The sequence below is a fragment of the Eubalaena glacialis genome, chromosome 15 (genome assembly GCF_028564815.1).
Source record: "Eubalaena glacialis isolate mEubGla1 chromosome 15, mEubGla1.1.hap2.+ XY, whole genome shotgun sequence".
NCBI lineage: Eukaryota > Metazoa > Chordata > Mammalia > Artiodactyla > Balaenidae > Eubalaena > Eubalaena glacialis.
In genome coordinates this window covers 75,076,674-75,095,165 of record NC_083730.1, presented here as the reverse complement: position 1 = coordinate 75,095,165, position 18,492 = coordinate 75,076,674, and the positions used below count along the sequence as shown (strand labels likewise).

At 45.8% G+C, this 18,492-nt stretch overlaps 1 protein-coding gene across 1 annotated transcript in view; it reads right to left on the bottom strand.

Annotated features, from left to right (window-relative positions):
* ACACB (acetyl-CoA carboxylase beta) overlaps positions 1-18,492 on the bottom strand; it is a 136,485-nt gene that overhangs the window by 71,625 nt on the left and 46,368 nt on the right. Inside the window, exons 3-11 of the mRNA XM_061169893.1 lie at positions 12,949-13,081; positions 10,807-10,945; positions 7,839-7,948; positions 7,543-7,624; positions 5,921-6,019; positions 4,814-4,923; positions 4,609-4,719; positions 1,476-1,685; positions 1,018-1,188 (exon numbers count right to left, since the gene is read on the bottom strand). Coding sequence (XP_061025876.1) covers positions 1,018-1,188; positions 1,476-1,685; positions 4,609-4,719; positions 4,814-4,923; positions 5,921-6,019; positions 7,543-7,624; positions 7,839-7,948; positions 10,807-10,945; positions 12,949-13,081 — 1,165 coding nt within the window. The remainder of the gene's footprint in view (positions 1-1,017; positions 1,189-1,475; positions 1,686-4,608; positions 4,720-4,813; positions 4,924-5,920; positions 6,020-7,542; positions 7,625-7,838; positions 7,949-10,806; positions 10,946-12,948; positions 13,082-18,492) is intronic.

The following is an 18,492-nucleotide window of genomic DNA, read 5'->3' as shown; positions in this document are numbered from 1 at the left end:
GAAATAAGTCAGAAAGAGAAAAACAAATATTGTATATTAACGCATGTATGTGGAACCTAGAAAAATGGTACAGATGAGCTGGTTTGCAGGGCAGAAGTTGAGACACAGATGTAGAGAACAGACATATGGACACCAAGGGGGGAAAACCGCGGTGGGGTGGGGATGGTGGTGTGCTGAATTGGGCGATTGGGATTGACATGTATACACTGATGTGTATAAAATTGATGACTAATAAGAACCTGCAGTATAAACAAACAAACAAAACAACTAATACTAAACTTTCATTGGGTTATTTGTATGGAAATATGTTAATATTAATGTTTCAGACATTACATGAAATTTCTAAAAATCTTATATGTTCTGGTATAATGTTATAAGTCATAATCCTAGTTATTACTTTAAAATGTATATCTCAGAAATAACTAATTTTCTTGTCAACTGCATTATTATGAACTTTCATCAAATCTTTAACCGTGGTCATTTTTAAGTCTTTTGTCATTTACAGACAGTTCTGGGTGTACTCTGATGCTTTTGTAAATATGTTCCTATAAAAGGGTTAAAAAAAAAAAATGCAATAAAGCAAAGTGCAATAAAACAAGGTATGCCTGTATAACGCACAGCTATATCTACAGTATCCAAACCGATATACAGTATATCTGTGATATTAACATTTCATAGGGGAGAAATTAGGGGCGGAAATGTCTAAAAGGGCTCCATGAGGAGGCTGTAATGCAAAAAAGGTCTATGAACGGGTACTGGGGAGGTCTACAAATGCCCCCAAATTGTATAAAATAGATTTTTCCAGGGTGAAGGTCCATGACTTTTGCCAGTTTCTCCAAGGGCTATATGGCCAGACGAAGGTGACAAACCACTGCATGGTTCTCCGTGCTACCCACACATTAAAACAGTCACTCCCCAGGACACCAACCAAGAGACGAGCAGGGAGGTCTAATCTGAGCAGGACAGGGGACCCCCATTCTGAGCAGAAGCCCCAGGGTTCGGAGCCCATTTCCTTGCCTGTAGCTGGGCGGCCGGCAGGTTGACATCGGCGATCATTTCCGTGCAGGGATGTTCCACCTGCAGGCGGGGATTCAGCTCCAAGAAGTGGAAGCTGCCATCCTGGCTGTAGAGGTATTCAACGGTCCCCGCGCTCACGTAGCCCACGGTCTTGGCCAGGCGCACGGCACACTGCAGAGAGACGGAGGTGGGTGAGGGGCTTCCAGTGGTTGTCTCGGGGAAAACGTACTAGCTCCCTCACCAAAGGCAGGCTGAGGACCTGCTGTGTGTAAACTACCTTGGGACCTCCGAGATCGTACTCCGGTAACCCCGTGTGAGGCTGAAATCATCTCCACGATGGGCCCCCCACGCCACTTGGTCTCTTCTTGGACACCCACCCCACTTTGGCAACTTGGACTGTTGAGAGCTCTTGATGGTTCTGAGCTGAGATGCCTCCCCCCGAATTCCCCAGAGCCCACCTGCTCCATGATCTCGAACACGGCCGGCGCGGCAATGGTGGCCGGCGCCTCCTCTATGATCTTCTGATGCCTCCGCTGGATGGAACAGTCGCGCCCAAACAGGGACACGGCGTTCCCATACTGGTCAGCGAGGAGCTGGACCTCCAGGTGATGGGCATGCTGGGCCAGCTTCATGAGAAAGACTGGGGAGCCGGGGATCTCGCTCTGCACCTGGGGGGACGGCAGGGTGGCTGGCTTTTCCCTGGGGAAGCAGGGCTGGAGCAGGAAGTTCTCCAAAGAGGGCGCGAAACGATGGCAGGGATGCCCGTGGTTTTGCCGATCTTTTAGTTTTACCTCTCTCAAAGACATTACATTCTCGTGGTTTTTAAGTCAAATATGATGAAAATACATAATGCAGAAACTGAAATTCTCCTGCAACACCATCTCCTAAGGATAATATGCTGTTAAGAGTTGGGTACAAATTGGTTTTCTATGTGTACAGAGAAAATGTTTCTTGAAACAAAAATAGAACCAAAACACACTACTCTGTAGGCTTCTCTTCCTCCCACTTAATTCACTCTCTCAGCCAGCTCTCCTCAGTGGAACCTACAGACCGACTTACTCTATACTTTTAATGTCTGAAAGGCATTGTCTCATAGGCATGTTGTCCAGAGACCCTTAAAAATGAAGTAAAAAAGTGTTCACATGGAATTATTTCTAAGACAAATTCTTTGTAAAAGCAAGTTGCAATAACACATGAGATGATCCCACCTATGTGAAAAATAATAAAACAGAATTATATGAAGGTCTATGTAAAAGTCTATACTACAGTAAAAGTACTGGAAAGAAACCCAGTGGCTAACAGGGGTTACATCTGAGAAGGGGCGAGGGGTTGAGAGGTGATGTTGCGAAAGGGACCTTTCCTTTTTTATTCGTAACGTATTACTGAATTGCCTGAATGTTGACACTGAGAACATTTTCATATTGCACTCATGTAATTAAAAAAAGCAAGCTTGGGGGAGGCTCTGCATGCGGTTGGGGAACAGGGGGTATATGGGAACTCTGTCCTTTCCAATTAATTTTGCTGTGAATTAAAAACAACCCTAAAGAGTAAAGCCTGTTTTTTAAAAAAGAAAGAAAAAAGTTTTAAAATCTGTACAACCCCTAAATGCAAGGTAGGATCCAGGACTGGATCCTGAAACAGAAAGGGAATATTAGTGGGGAGAAGTGGGGTGATCCAAATCAAGTCTGGAGTTCACTTAATAGACATGGATTAATGAAATTAATCTCTTAGTTGTGACAGTCATGGTACTGTTACAAAAGATGTTAACAATAGGGGAAAGGAGGTGAAAGGTAGATGGGGACTCTGTACTGCTGTTGCAACTTTCCCAAAAACATAAATTCTTCTCCCCAAAATACTCCCAAACCAGTACACCCCAATAGGGACATGTGGTAGTGAAACCACTACTTTATATAATACTCACACATGGCCCACAGCTCTATAATCGGTAAACCTTTTGAGAACGCAATTTACTGGTATGTATTTGTCAGTGCATGTAAAGTACATGCTATTTAACTAAATCCTTCTTCCCCCACGGTCTCTACCCAAGAAAATAATTCAGAAGAAGAAAAAAAGCTAAATATTATTTATAGTATTAAATACCATATTATACTATAGTGGCATTGTGCATAATAATGAAAATGGAAGCAAGCTTAACATTTCACAAAAAAGGAAAGGTTTGATAAATAAGACAATGGCCACATAGGGACTACTGTGCAATCAAAATAACTATAAGGACTGGACAGGGTAAAACTGTTTATGATCCACAATTTGAAATTTTTTAAACGTAGAATAAAATACTGTGTAGGCCAAATACAACTCTTTAAAATATACATGTGAATATTTTGTAATAACCTATAATAGGAAAGAATGTAAAAAAGAAGAGGTATATATGTATAACTGAATCACTTCGCTGTACACCTGAAACATCGTAAATCACTATACTTCAATAAAAAAATAAAAATTTTAAAAATAAAATAAATTAAATATACATGTGAGCAAGGTCTACAAGAAAACCTAGAAATATTAAAATAGTTGGGTTAAGAACAGGAAGATTACCGGTATGAATTTTTATAAACATTGCCAACAATGGGCATAACGGGTTTTTCTTTAATCTATAGTTAGATGACCTTTAAAAATTTTTTTTAATTGAAGTATAGTTGATTTACTATATCATGTACGTTTCAAGTGTACAGCACAGCAATTCAGTGTTTTTTGTTTTTTAAATTTTATTTTTGGCTGCGTTGGGTCTTCGTTGCTGCGCACGGGCTTTCTCTAGCTGCAGTGAGCGGGGGCTACTCGTTGTTGCGGTGTGCGGGCTTCTCATTGCGGTGGCTTCTCTTGTTGCGGAGCACGGGCTCTAGGGGCGCGGGCTTCAGTAGTTGTGGCGCACAGGCTTAGTTGCTCCGCGGCATGTGGGATCTTCCCGGACCAGGGCTTGAACCCGTGTCCCCTGCATTGGCAGGTGGATTCTTAACCACTGTGCCACCAGAGAAGCCCAATTCAGTTTTATATATACATTTTTTCTTTTTCAGATTCTTTTCCCTTATAGGTTATTACATAATATTAAGTATAGTTCCCATGCTATACAGTAGGCCCTTGTTCGTTATCTATTTTATACGTAGTAGTGTGTATATGTTAATCACAGGCTCCTAATTTATCCCTTCCCCCACCCCCTGGGCATAATGTTTTAAAACCAGCCACAAATAAGTAAATATACGATTCATTCAGACAATAAAAATCAATTTTCTAGAAATGTTAAAAATATTGAAACTGCTAAAATGTACAAAATATCCCATCTCTCGATAGACAAATATAGACACAAACAGATACCTCTGAAATCCTTTACAGACACACTGATTCATAGAATCAAACGTCTTAAGGAAATAGTGTACAGATCAACAAAAACCTTGGAATTCTGCGAGTAAAAATATATGCATTTGTTTTGCAACACAACACAGCAATATTGCAGCTCCCGCAAGTGTCCTCTTGATTGTGACACAATAATGTTAGTGGAAAGAATCTGGTGGCCACCAACTGAATAAACACAATTCCCAAAGACACATGGAAAAATATGCAGCGCGAACTGCTCACTTGTCTGAAAAGTATTGGGAAGTCCTCAGCAGTCTCCGCCTTCCGGATGCCTTTCCCTCCACCGCCTTCAGAAGCTTTGATCATCAAGGGAAAACCAATTTTTTCTGCTGCCTGGGGGCAAAGGACAAACAGACCACTTTAGAGGTTTCCGCTGCTACCAGGATGTTGAGAAGGTTCTGGCACCTGACCCCCCAGGAGCGTTTACCTCCAAGCCCTCATCGACATCTTTCACGCAACCATCGTTGTAAATGTACTCTGGGACGCTGATCCTTTGCCCCTGCTGCAGACTATCTTCTGCCCACTCCACCGTCAGACCTGGAGGGTCACAAAGAAAACTGAATCTTCCCCAAAAGAGCATAGGCACGACACAGAAACACAGGGCCTCTTCCCACCAAAGCCACTCTAGACCTGGCCTCTGGACCAGCAGAATTCAGACACAGCCCTTCAGCTTCCTGCAGTGGATTTTAATTTCCTTAAGGACTGACTCAACCCTGAATGGGAAACCAAGCTTAAGAAAATTCAGACTGAGTCTACTAAGAACAGCCATATTAACCTGAATCCAAAAAATTCCCAACTCCAACTCTACCCTATGGAGTCATTCGTATGTGAATCATTACTTTCCAAAACCCTGCGAAGATTTTAAAAAAAAACAAAAACAGAAACAAACTTTTAATTCTAAATTTAAAATTCAACCTTTGGAGGAAAAAAATCAAACTGAATAAGAAAGTCTTGAGACGTTTTTCCTGTTTATTTTTTTAATTTATCCTAGAAATTCCACTTTTAGGAATTTATCCTAAGGAAGTGATTAAAATGGACATAGAAAGTTAGGTACAGGACTATCAAAGCTTTCAATATTTTCAAAATTAGAAAAAAATTCATCGGAAACAACCTAAATGTATAACTATAGAGGACTGTTAAGTCAATTACGGTACATCTGTATAATATAGTCCTATGCAGGCATTTTAAATGCTGTAAAGTGTATTTACTGACATAGAAAGATTAGTGAGAAAAAACAAGTCACAAACTATTAAATGTAAGAGCTCTGGTTTTTTAAAGGATGTGCCTAGAAAAAAGGCTGGAACAATATAACAAATGATAAAAACCGGTTCAGTCGATTATAAAGGATTTCTATTTCTTTTTCTGTACTTCTCCTATTTTCTAAGTTGTCTACAATGAAATAGGACCACTTTCATGATCATTTAAAAAATTTTTAATGAAAGAATTAAAAAAGTATACTCCTGTCACCCCCTCTGCTCACATTAGCAAGATTGGGCCCAGGAGTTCCCCCGAAGTGAGGTTCAGGGTCGCTTACCGCTTCCGCTCCAGGGCAGCGTTGGGATCTGCAGCGTCTGCGCCACGATGGTGGAGGCGATCTTGTCTCCCAGTGCCCACATGGCCTCGCTGGGAGGGCCTGAGGGATTGGGGCAAAGGGGAAGGCAGACTCAAGTCAGCCACAAGGCCCTGGAAGCCAGGTGCCAACCAGGTACACAAAGAAAAGTCTCCAAGTTCCAGCTTCCAAGGATTTAACATCAAGTTGGGGAAGAAAAAAATCTATTAGTCTCCTACTTTACCAGTCAACTTTCAATACATGTGGATTGTAAACGTGATTTACAACCTAAGCTCTGTGGCCTATACAAAGTTCACTAGCAAAAAGCTAGACCAAGGGGGCAAGCCAGCACCTCAAAACACTAGACCATGCAAACTTTTTCTATAACAAGCCATAAGCAATACATAAATGAATGGGCAGGGCCATGTTTCAATAAACCTTTATTTACGGGATTTCCCTGGTGGTGCAGTGGTTAAGAATCCGCCTGCCAATGCAGGGGACATGGGTTCGAGCCCTGGGCCGGGAATATCCCACATGCCACGGAGCAACTAAGCCCGTGCGCCACAACTACTGAGGTGCGCTCTGGAGCCCACGAGCCACAACTACTGAAGCCCGCGCACCTAGAGCCCGTGCTCCGCAACAAGAGAAGCTACCGCAATGAGAAGCCCGCGTACCGCAACAAAGAGTAGCCCCCCCTCGCCATAACTATAGAAAGCCCGCGCGCAGCAACGAAGACCCAACGCAGCCAAAAATAAATAAATAAAATAAAATAAATTTATTAAAAAAAAAAAAAAAAAACTAAACTTTATTTACAAAAGCAGGCAGCAGGCCAGATTTGGCCTGGGCTGTAGTTGGCTGGCTCTGGGGCTGGACCATCAATCTCCAGAATTAAACATGAGAGATAATGAGAGTCCCATGTGACAGCCAATCAGAGGTCATGGACAAAGAACACATCAGCAAGCACAGGTCACCAGGCAGACCCTTAGGTGAATATCAGGTATTGACTTAGCACCAAGCTGCTTTATATGCAAGTCTGGGTTGTGGGCCCAGAGGTAAGGAGCAGCAATAGGGATTTATTGGGGATGGTAAATGATTCCCATCACACGTAACAGAGAGTGTAACTGAGCAAAGTTTACAAATTTCAAATCCAAATCCTGAAACAAACAGATGCCATAGACAATAAGTATCATTTTACCTAATAAGTAGTAGAGATGAGGGGCTCTGGTCCCAGGGGCTGAGGGCATTCCAAAGGTCTGAGAACAGCCCAAGAAAAGGTGTGGCCTTATCAGAAAGGTTTCCAAACCTAGTTAGAAATCTGAACATGACTGGTATCTCAGTGCCAACAGGAACACCAGCAGAGGGGAGGGTTCTGCTTGCCCGGCATTATTCTGCTGTGGTAACCATGGTAATGGCTCCTATTTCCCTGGGCTGGCCGACCCGTCCACGTGACCTCCCACCCCTGGATTCATTTGCTCCTGACCATGAAAGTGTGATGTGGGAATATCAAACTGGTCCCCTCCTTACAGGGCTGTATTAAAGAGAATCTGACCCACCAAGCATCCCGTCAACACCCCAATTCCCACGCATCCGATGGAGGCGCACTCTACCTAAGAAAGCAATCTTGTGCTTGTGCAGGAGCTCCGGAAGTTTGGGGTTTTCAGAAGCATGGCCCCAGCCAGCCCACACCGCCTGCAAACACAGAGAGGCATGAACAAAGGTCTTTCTTCAAGAACCCGCCTCCCATCACACCCCAGAAGCTCTCTGCTGGGTCACATCAGCCCTGGATTTCAGAGTCTCCTAGGACCCAGCTCCTCCATCCCTTCCAAACTGCGGAATCAGGTTGCTCCAGAGCTCAGGGCATCACCCCCGCCGTGGGTAGACTGGGGTGTCCCGTCTGACTTACCTGCACGGGGATCCTCTTGGCAATGTCCACAATCAGCTCCACGTTGGCATAATTGTTGTTGTTGGGCCCTCCTGGGACGGGGACGTACTGATCTGCCATCTTGATATACTCTGGGATTAAACAGGAGAGAAAAGAAAAGAAGGGCTGAGAGACTGAAGTCGAGGACAGGACATCTGCAGGATGCAACCACGCACCGCCACTGAAAGGATAACCATGAAGATTCTAGGGCAACGATGGACAAATGTATATGATAGTTCAAAGAAAACTGAGTATGACTTTAATCATGTGAAAATATATGTGTATCTGGGGACTTCCCTGGTGGTCCAGTGGTTAAGACTCTGTGCTTCCAATGCAGGGGGTGTGGGTTTGATCCCTGGTCGGGGAGCTAAGATCCCACATGCCTCATGGCCAAAAAAAACCAAAACATAAACAATAAAGACTTCAAAAGTGGTCCACATCAAAAAAGAAAAAGAAAACACATGGGTGTCTGGACAAGGCCTGGAAGGCAACAAAAAAGAAGGAAACAAGCTATCAAGATAGTCGGATTAGAGGTGGGTTTTAAAAATTCTTTTTTTTAAAAAATTTTTGGCCTTGCCACGCGGCTTGCGGGATCTCAGTTCCCCGACCAGGGACTGAACCCAGGCCACGGTAGTGAAAGCCTGGAATTCTAACCACTAGGCCACCAGGGAACTCCCTAAAAATTCTTATATAAGGTTTATCTTAATATTGTTTAGCCATTAAACAATATAATGTTTGTTTTTAATCATGGTAAAAAAAAAACAACACATAACAAAATTTACCATCTTAATCACTTTTGAAGTGTACAGCTCCGTACTGTCAAGTATTCACATTGTTGTGAAACAGATCTCCAGAACTTTTTAATCTCACGCATCTCAAACTCGATACCCATAAAATGACAACTCCCCATCCCCCTCCCCGAAGCCCCTGGCAACCACCATTCTACTTTCTGTCTCTATGAATTTGACAACTCTAGGTGCCCCATATAAGTGGAATCATAGAGTATTTGACTGGCTTACTTCACTGAGCATAATGTCCTCAAGGTTCATCCCTGCTGTAACATGAGACAGGATTCCCTTCCTTTTCAAAGCTGAATACAATACAATGTTTTGATTTTAAAATATTCATGTTCTTTAAAACCAGAATCCCACTTCTAGAAATATGTTCTAAGAAAACACTCATCGACGAGGCCAAAGACTGATGTAAGAGGGTGTTCACGGGGCAGTGTTTTGAACTGTGAAAAGCTAGACTCAATCAAAAGTCAGGAGTTGGTACATCTGTACTATGAAATTCTCGAAGACCCTGAAAAGGAATGATGTCGAACTTTATGTGCAGACTTGGAAAGAGACTCGAGAGCCATGCTTCCTTCCGGCCCGCCTGCCTCTGATGTTTACCCAACACGTGTTGGTGACTGGAGAGGTCCCAGAGATTATAAAGCGAGAAGTCAGACCATGACCCTCTCCTCGCTGAATTTTACTATCATGTTGGAGAAGATAAACAAGAGACAAACATGATAACTACAGACTGTGAGCAGCGCCAGGGCTCTCTGAGAGGGATGCCCAGGAGGACTATGAGACCCAAGTCGTGCGTGGAGGGGTGGAGACCTGCTGTACACTGTCAGCAGAACATCCAGAACATTCCAAGCCTCTGCAACAGGAAAGAGCGAGGCCAAAACTGATGAGGCCAGTGTGACTGGGGCCCAGGGATGGATGTCTAGAGGCGGGAGATGGGGGTCCAGGAGGCCAGCAGGGGCCAAGTCATGTGAGGCCTTAATTGGCCTGAGTGAGGTTCTGGAATTTTAGCCTGAGCACGATGGGAGACCCGACAGCCTAAGGCTGTGGACTCAGCCCAGGGTTTTAATCCCGCCTGCATCATATACTGGTTGCATGACCCGGGGCAAGTGAGTTACACCCTCATGCCTCGATTATCTCATCTGTAAAATGGGGCTAACAAGGAAACCTGTCCTCACTGTAGTGAGCAAAAAGGAGGCCACGTCTGTGCAGAGCAGAGCCGAGGGCCTGAACTCTGGGGAGGCTCGGGGGGGTGAGGTAGCTGGTGCTGGACACAGGAGGGGGCTGATGGGACCTAAGCTGTATTTTTTTTTTTTTTTTTTTAATTTTTATTATTTATTTATTTTTTTTTTTTTATGGCTGTGTTGGGTCTTCGTTGCTGCATGCGGGCTTTCTCTAGTTGCGGCGAGCGGGGGCCACCCTTCCTTGCAGTGTGCGGGCTTCTCTTTGTTGTGGCTTCTCTTGTTCTGGAGCACAGGCTCTAGGCGCGCGGGCTTCAGTAGTTGTCGCACGTGGGCTCAGTAGTTGTGGCTTGCGAGCTCTAGAGCGCAGGCTCAGTAGTTGTGGCACATGGGCTTAGTTGCTCCGTGGCATGTGGGATCCTCCCGGACCAGGGCCCGAACCCGTGTCCCCTGCATTGGCAGGCGGACTCCCAACCACTGCGCCACCAGGGAAGCCCTAAGCTGTATTTTTAAAAGTTCTGTTTGGCTGCTGTGTGCAGGGTCTGTAAAGGGATACAATTGTTCAGGGAAAAAAGCAAATTGTCCAATAGTTATTAACAGAATGATCAATGGTAATAGACATGGAGAGGTAAAGAAATAGAAAAATGAAGGAATGATTGAAAAACAGTACATACAAGTGCAAGAAGAAAACATATGGAGGAAGAGACACCAATCTACTGTAACGTTTCTCAAAGGTGAGATTTCCGCTTTGCATGTTAACCATTTGCATTTTTATAAGAATATGGGTCACTATTGTTGTCAGCAGGAATTTTAATTAAATAAAGAAAGGGGAAATAAATACGAGCTCAGGAGAGGTACCCTGCGATGCTGTTTGGGGTCCAGGATGGACTTGGCCCAGGTGGGGTGAAGGAGGTGAGGGCAGGTAAGGACAGGGGGACGTGGCAGAGGCGAAGAAAGTCAGGGCCCAAGTATCAATACCTGCGTTGGCTTTGAGGTCCTCGGGGGTTACCAAGACTACAAACCGGATGGCCCGCTCATTTCGGAACATCTCATAGGCCCACCTGCGGATGGAGCGCATACATTTCACGGCGGCGATACCGTTGTTGGCGATGAGCACCTGGACAGGGGAAAACGAGGAAGGGGCCAGAGCTGCACATCTACCTGTGCTGGAGGCTGAGTGCTACCCCAGGGCTCATCTCACCTCTGTGAGCCTCCCATGGCACCTCTTTGTAGTTCTACGGCACTCAGCCCAGCACAGAGCAGGTACTTAAAGTCTGCTGGATGCATGAATGGATGATCCAATGGATGGATGGTTGAATGGATGATGGGAGGATGGATGATCAGAGGGATGGATGAATGATTTTTGATTCCTCTGTTTGGCGCCATCATGATCATGTAACATTTTTTGAGCATTTAGTATGTACCAAGCTACAGTACAGTGTATTTTACCAGCACCATTTCATTTCAACCTCACAACAGCCCTTTGAAAGAGGTTGTATTTTTATCACTATTTGGGGTTAAAGACATTAAAACCCAGAGGAGTTAAGGTACTTGCCCAAGATCAAACAGCTAGTAAGTGGCAGAGCTGCAACTCGTGAGCCCTCCACAGTATGACCTATGCTCTGAACTGTCCCCGGTGGCTGCTTCTGTATCCAGAAGGTTAAAGCTCCCAGATTTGGGAAGGAAGAAAGGCAGTGAGGCTGGCTGTCCCCAGCAACAGAGGGGTCCTAGTTTCGGTTCTCACTGTGCTGTGAACTTGCTGTGTGGCATTAGGCAGATCCCTTCCCACTCTGTGCTTCATCTTCATATGAGGAGCTCAGACTGGTAAACCTCCTGGTTTGGTCTCTATAAAACCAAGCTCTAGTTTTCTTGTTAAAAAAAAAAAAAAAAAAATTAGGTGTATAGGTTCAAAGCTCCAACTTCTGTACCAAGTCCATAATTTTAAGGTCCTTCCATCGCTGACTAATCTTCATGATGGCCCTGAAGGACAAGTCTCATTGGAGATTTGGGATGTGATCGCCTCTATTTTACAGAAGGGAATGCGAGCCCAGACATCACATCCCACGAGTGGCCACCGTAGTTTCTGCGTTCCTTCTCCCCTTTCAAAAATGCCTCCCGTGAGTGATGATAGAACGGCTGGGCTATGGCTTCCTCAACCTAATTATCAGAGCAAGGCTTGGGGGGGCGTGTGGGTGTGTGCATTTTCAGCCAGGGAGACTGGTGGCAGCCGGGTTGGGGAACCTATATGAGTCTCTGTGGCTCAGTGCTGTACTTAGGATGCTGGGGTGAGGGCATGGGCTCTGGTTTCAAATTCCAGCTCCGCCACTGATTAGCTGTGAGACCCGGGCAAGCCACTTCCCCTGTCTGGGCCTCAGTTTCCTCATCTGTAAAATAATACCCACTGACAATGCTGTGGGGATGGTTAAATGAGACACAACAATGTAAAGCAGTTAACAGGATACCTGGCCCAGAGGAGACCCTCAATAAATGGTAGCTGCCGCCGTTGTTGTTGTTGTTGTTATTATTATTATTATTACCACCCTCAAATAAAATGGAAAAGAAAAAGGCCTTTCAGTCAAACTGACCTGGGTTCAAATCCTGACTTCAGCACTTACTACCTACGTGACTTTGGACAACCAATGTCAAATCCCTGAGTTCTAGCTTCTCCGTGAATACGACGGGAATGATCAAACGGCACGAGGTCAGGGCCTTTACCGGCTGGAACAGGAAACAATGTGAAAAGCTTCACAAACCACCAATTTTAGCTGTTTCCTTCCGTCACTGTCATTCTAGTATCTGGGTCTGCTCTCCTGTAAGAAGCTATACCCCTCGAGAGGGCAGGGCTGGGTTTTAGGCTGGGTTTTCCCCTCCTAGAAACTCAGAAAGCAGCCCCCTGCACGAAGGGTCTTTGCCTCCCCACCCTTCTCAGAGGCCCCAGTCTCCTCCTCTGTGACATGGGGTCACGCACCTGTCACTTAGGCTGTCGTGAGGGTGAAAAGCTGATGAACCCCAGCGCCCAGCCCTTCGCAAGCGCTCACAAAGCGGCAGGACTTTTTCTCTGCAGCCTGAGGCTGGTTGGCCCACCTCACCCCACACCAAGTGCCGGGACCCCATCTGTACCTTCTCGATGACCCGATCCCCCCCAAAGCGCACGACGAACTCGGCAGGGGAAGCCACAGTAAAGTCTCTGTGCAGGTCCAGCTTCTTCTGTTCTCGGCCTCTTCTCGCCAGGTGGAGCCCGGACATGCTGGGCCTGCCAGGGAACAGGACAGACCCGTGAGCAAGCAGGTCTGGGACGCTCGGGGAGGGGGTCGGGCACCCGGCAGCTATGAAATGCACATCCACAGAGAAGCCAAAGCCCATCAGATCCCTGCTGCTTTGCAGTCCCTCTCTGGGGAACTTGAAACACTTTACGAGGAGACTCGAGAGGTCAGATCACAAGTGAAGTAGCAGCAAACCCCTGATCTGCCCCAGGCTGTACGATCAGATTTTTCATCTTAGAGTCATTCTTACTTTATATGCCCATAATTTAGGAGCTCAAATAATACAAAAAAGCTTAGAACAGGGGTGCAAGTTTATGATCAGGGAAGTTCCCACATTCTAATACTTTACACTTGTTAAACAGTTCGTACCTTTCCTGTGCTTTTCTGTACGTGTATATCAAATTTTTTGAAAAAACTGAAAACAAAAAAATGTATAACAAATAGAGGGTCCTTGCCCCATCCCCCCTCTAGAACCCCACCCCAGAGGAAATCACGTTTGACTCTTTCTGGCATTTACACATCTCCATGGTTCTGAACAATATGTGTACATTATCTCATGAGTCATCCATTTAAGACACCATCCATCTATGAACTTCTTATCTTGACAGATGTGGAATTAGTGCTCTTAAGCAGCCATCCCATCTGCTCCCCTTTCCCCAACCTCTCAATACAGGTATACTGCAATTTGGTAAATTCAGTATTCAGTGTTTTATGAGTCTGGGATCATTATTCACAGGTGAGGGGCTGTGGTATACCAGATGTTCCTTTTTTTTTCTTTTTTCCTGGAGTTAGTGATTTTTTTTCATTGACTTGGTTTTCCTTGCATCTGTCACTAATTCATCTCACTCCTCAGCCTCTTAGTATACGTAAGATAATTGATCGGTTCCATGATTTTCCATTGGCCACATCATTCCTGAAGGCCTCGACTCTCCTTTCATCCAGACGCTGTTCTCTAAACCCCTATGCAACCGTCAACTGGGACTTCCCTTCACTGGCATCCTTAGGATTCCCTTTGCCTTTCCTTGGGGTTTGATCCTGAATTTGAGGGACCACATGGCTCCCTCTTTCTTGATGGACTCCCGTGTTTTACTGGGGCATATCCGCCTGTAGTTTCATCCAGTTAAAAAGATGGTACAATGGCAGGACACATGACAATAATGCCCCAACATGCTTGTCTTGATCCTGGCTGCATAGGGTTCCCTTGCCACTATCACCTCAGAGACTCTTTTTGGTTCTCTTGGATCCCTTTTTTCTGTCCTCCATGTCTTGCTCCTCTTTGGTTTACTCTCTTGTTTCAATGGAAGACATCCTTCAGTAGCTTTCTAAGAAACGGTGTTCAGGGGAATAAACGTTTTGTGGCCTTGCATGTTCTAAAACTGTCTTCCTTCTGCCCTCACATTGGACCCGATCATTTGGCTGTGCATGGAATTCTAAGAGGGAAAACCTTCTCCTTTAGAATTTTGGAAGCATTCTGTCACTGTTGTTGTGGCTTCCAAGAACGCTAGAACCAGAGCCATGATGATCCTTGATCCTTTTGTACGTGACCTGTTTTTTCATATCCAGAAGCTTACAGGATCTTCTCTTTGCCCCAGTATTCTACAATTTTAGGGAATGATTTTAGTGATGTGCTGAGGTATGTGCCTACTTCCATCAGTAAGGCTGGGAAGCTGTCAGGCTCCTTCAGTCTGGAAACTGAGGTCTGGGAATTTATCTTCAAATATTTCCTTGGTGACTTCCCTGCCTCTTTTTTCTCCATTCTCTCCTATTACCTGGATGTTGAAATTCCTGGACTGCCCACTAGTTTATGTATTTTTCCCCTCTCCTATTTTCTCTCTCTTTTCTTCTACCTTCTGGGCGATTCCCTCAGCCTCATCTCCTAACTGTTCAGTGGAGTTTTTGACTTCTAATATCGTGTTTTTAACATCTAAGAGCTTGGTTTTGGTCTGTCAATATCCCCTTTTCTATACATCCTGTTCCTATGTGTATAATATCCTCCCTGCCCCCGATGAGGGTATTTATGATAGCTTCTCCAAGTTCTCTTCTCCTGATGTGGTTTCTGTTGCTCCCACGTTTCCTGTGTCCCCTTTGTTTGTATGTTTGGGGCCTGCCTTCCATCTTAGAAACTGCACCCAAATGTTTGATAAGCTATGGTTGCTTCCTCATGACCAAGAGCAGGAACTAGAGGGCTGATGAGAAGTACTGAGCATGTGCTGGGGTCACTGGACCCTGACCTCAATGCAGCGTGATCTGGGAGGACTGTGTGTTGGGGAACCCCAAGTATTTTTAGAGTCATCCTCCCTGGCTGGTCCAATTCCCCCAGTGAGGACAAGTTTTGGGGTCTTCTGCCTGTAGGATAAAGGTTGGCCAGGAGCCTAGGGACCAGGGGGAAGTGGGAGAACTGTTGGGACAGGTCTGGGGGACAGGGCAGCTTTCAGGATTCAGCACGTACACAGCACCCATCCTCCGGTTCGGGACACAGGCTCCACATGCTCCGCAGTGCCCATCGGTCTCCAGTCCAAAGACCCTCTGCTTTTCCCTCTCCAGAGATCAAACCCCCTGCCTGCTACTGGGGTGGAAGTGGGCAGCCTCCAGCCACCTGGAGCAGATGAGGGGATCTGGGATTCTTCCACCCAATCCTTCTCAGGTAGATGCTCCCAGACGCAGAGGCACCCAATGTTGCTAATCCCTGCGCCTCTTGGGGCACAGGTTCTCAGCTTCCCTCACTGCTGCCTGACGGCTCAGCCCTCGTGGTTCTGCTCAGCCAGTGACTGCTTGTTCTTCTGCTTTCTGGCTTCCAAAATGTTGCTGCCAACTTCCCCTCCTGTTCTTCCAGGGCCTGATGGGTTTCCAGCTCTTTAAGAAAGATCTCTCTGCTATCATTTGGTGGGGTTTTGACACGTGCAGAATCAGGCATTCAGCCCACTCTCTCAACCTGGAAATGGGCTATTCAAGCAGGGAGATAGCCACCTGCCAGGCATTAAGTTAGAGGTTCGCCACCCAGGGGTGCATCCAGCAACTGTGTCACCAGGCATTTTGGGAGGCTGGGGCTGAGTGGGTTCGGGGGGCCAAAAGTTTTGGTGAAGAACTGATAGACCCGGGACTTCCCTGGTGGTCCAGTGGCTAAGACTCCGTGCTCCCAATGCAGGGGGCCCGGGTTCGATCCCTGGTCAGGGAACTAGATCCCACATGCTGCAACTAGGAGTTCGCATGCTGCAACAAAAGATCCCACACGCGGCAACGGAGATCCCACGTGCCGCAACTAAGACCCGGCGCAGCCAAATAAATAAATAAATATTTGAAAAAAAAAAAAAAAAGAACTGATAGACCCTAAGGAACACTGCCAGCACATCACCGGGGAGAGCAAAGCTGGAAGCCAATAAGCCACTGTGGGGAGAGAAAGCCCAGTTTACAGATGGGCAAACTGAGGTCCCGTCAGGTAGAGGGAATCACCCAGCAAGTCAGCGGGACTGGGGCTCTTTCCATCACACCAGGAAATGTTGGGTGTGGGCATTTTCTGTTGTATAAAGTCTCTGCACCCAGGACAGTTCCCCGTGGGAAAAGCCTTCCACAAACCTGCAGTCTGTCCCCCTCACCCCCGCCCCAAGCCAAGCTCTGCCTATCAGAAATGAAAAAACGGACTTCTTGGCCAGGAAACAAAACCAGAAATGAATGACAGAAACCCATAATGATGCTATGCCACCACAGGATTTGTATTTTCAATTAAGACTATCTCCGTTCAACAAGGCTTATGCATGTTGTCCGAAAGAACAAACAAATGAACAAATGATTTCCGGCCCCTGAACTGGCCTTCCTGCCTCCCACAAACTGCAAGCAGCTTTTCTTCTAAAACCTCCTAGGACTGAACTGCTGAAACGAAACAGGACTTAGAAAAGGACTCTGAAGGTCAATATCATCTTACAAATATGAACAGTGCTTTCATCATAATTACATTCCATTAACCAACAAGCAGTTCAGTTTGTTTTTAAGAACTTTATTTCTTTAGAAAACAGGCAGATTCGGCCTGAGGGCCATCGTTTGCAGACCCCTGATCTAGGGAAATAGATACCAAAATGTTAAGAGTAGCTGTCTCAAAGTGGTTGAATTATGGGTGGTTTCTGTTTTCTCCTCTTTGCCTATGTTTGTTAAATCTTCTGCCATGATATATTATTTTCAGTAAGAAGAAAAAGCTATTAACTTTGTAATAGGGATATGCCGAAAGCCATGGTCATTTTGGTATCCATTCGGTAAGGCACTCAGTATCCTCCACTGTAAAATGAGGATAATAACATGTACCTCATTGGATTGTGAGGATTAAATAAGCTCATATCAATACATAGAAAGTAAAAGATGGCATCTGGCACACGGTAAACTCTATATTATTTCAGTGCAGTGATGCCAAGAGGATCAGGGGCTACTGATCTCCCAATCTAACCAAGAAAGGCATCAGGCCACTCCTCTGCCCATGGCCTCCTCCCCAACCATCCACCCTCCCCATTCTGTCCATGGTCTTCCCCAACTGGCTGGCTTGATCCTGTGGCTTCAGAAAGTCTGAGACATCCCATTTTTATACACACAACATTAAAACTCAGCAATTTGACCTAAAGAGCAACAAAGAAAAACTCAACCATTAGACAAACACCATTCTGTGGCCTGGGAAAAACCATTCACGGTGCCATTTTGACTTCAAAACTGGTGACACAGCCCCTCCACCAGAAGGGTCCCAAACCCATCACAGCGAAGTACACGGGTGAACACACAATGCTGCTGGTGTGGCTTTGCTTCAGTGGGGCCAGCCTGAGGCTAGTGGCTATTTTTATCTGTTTTTGATGAAGTTGGAGGCCAATCAACATTGGCTCTGGGGGACTGACCTTTGGCAGGCATTCGTTCCCAGGCAAGTGTGGAGGCTGAAATATTCCACGGTGACTTTGGAAGTAGCTTCAGGTGCGGTCAACTACACAACAGAGCTGTCAGCCAAACACCAAACACCAAACACCATCAGCTGCCCAGGCACGAGACCAGGTAGGACTGCACTGGGAAGGAAGGAATAAACATCCTCAAATGTCACCATAGATTGGGCACAGGAGGCTCCTCCCTGAATCCCCACAGCCTTATGCAGGGGAGACCATCATCTCCTGCTCAAGATGAAGAAACCGAGGCTCCGAGAGGCCCACTGACCTCAAGTCACACAGCTGGCAAGTGGCAGAGCTGGGCTTCCAATCGAAGTCTATCTGACCCCCAGGATCTAATTTCAAGGCACAAAGCTATCTGAGATAAATGGAAGTAACTCTATGGTCTGGACTTTCAAAAACAAGCACTTACATTTGAGAGACAATATGGTAATCCGGGGTTCTCAACTGGGTGCAACTTTGCTCCCTTGGGGACGCACAGCACTGTGCAGACA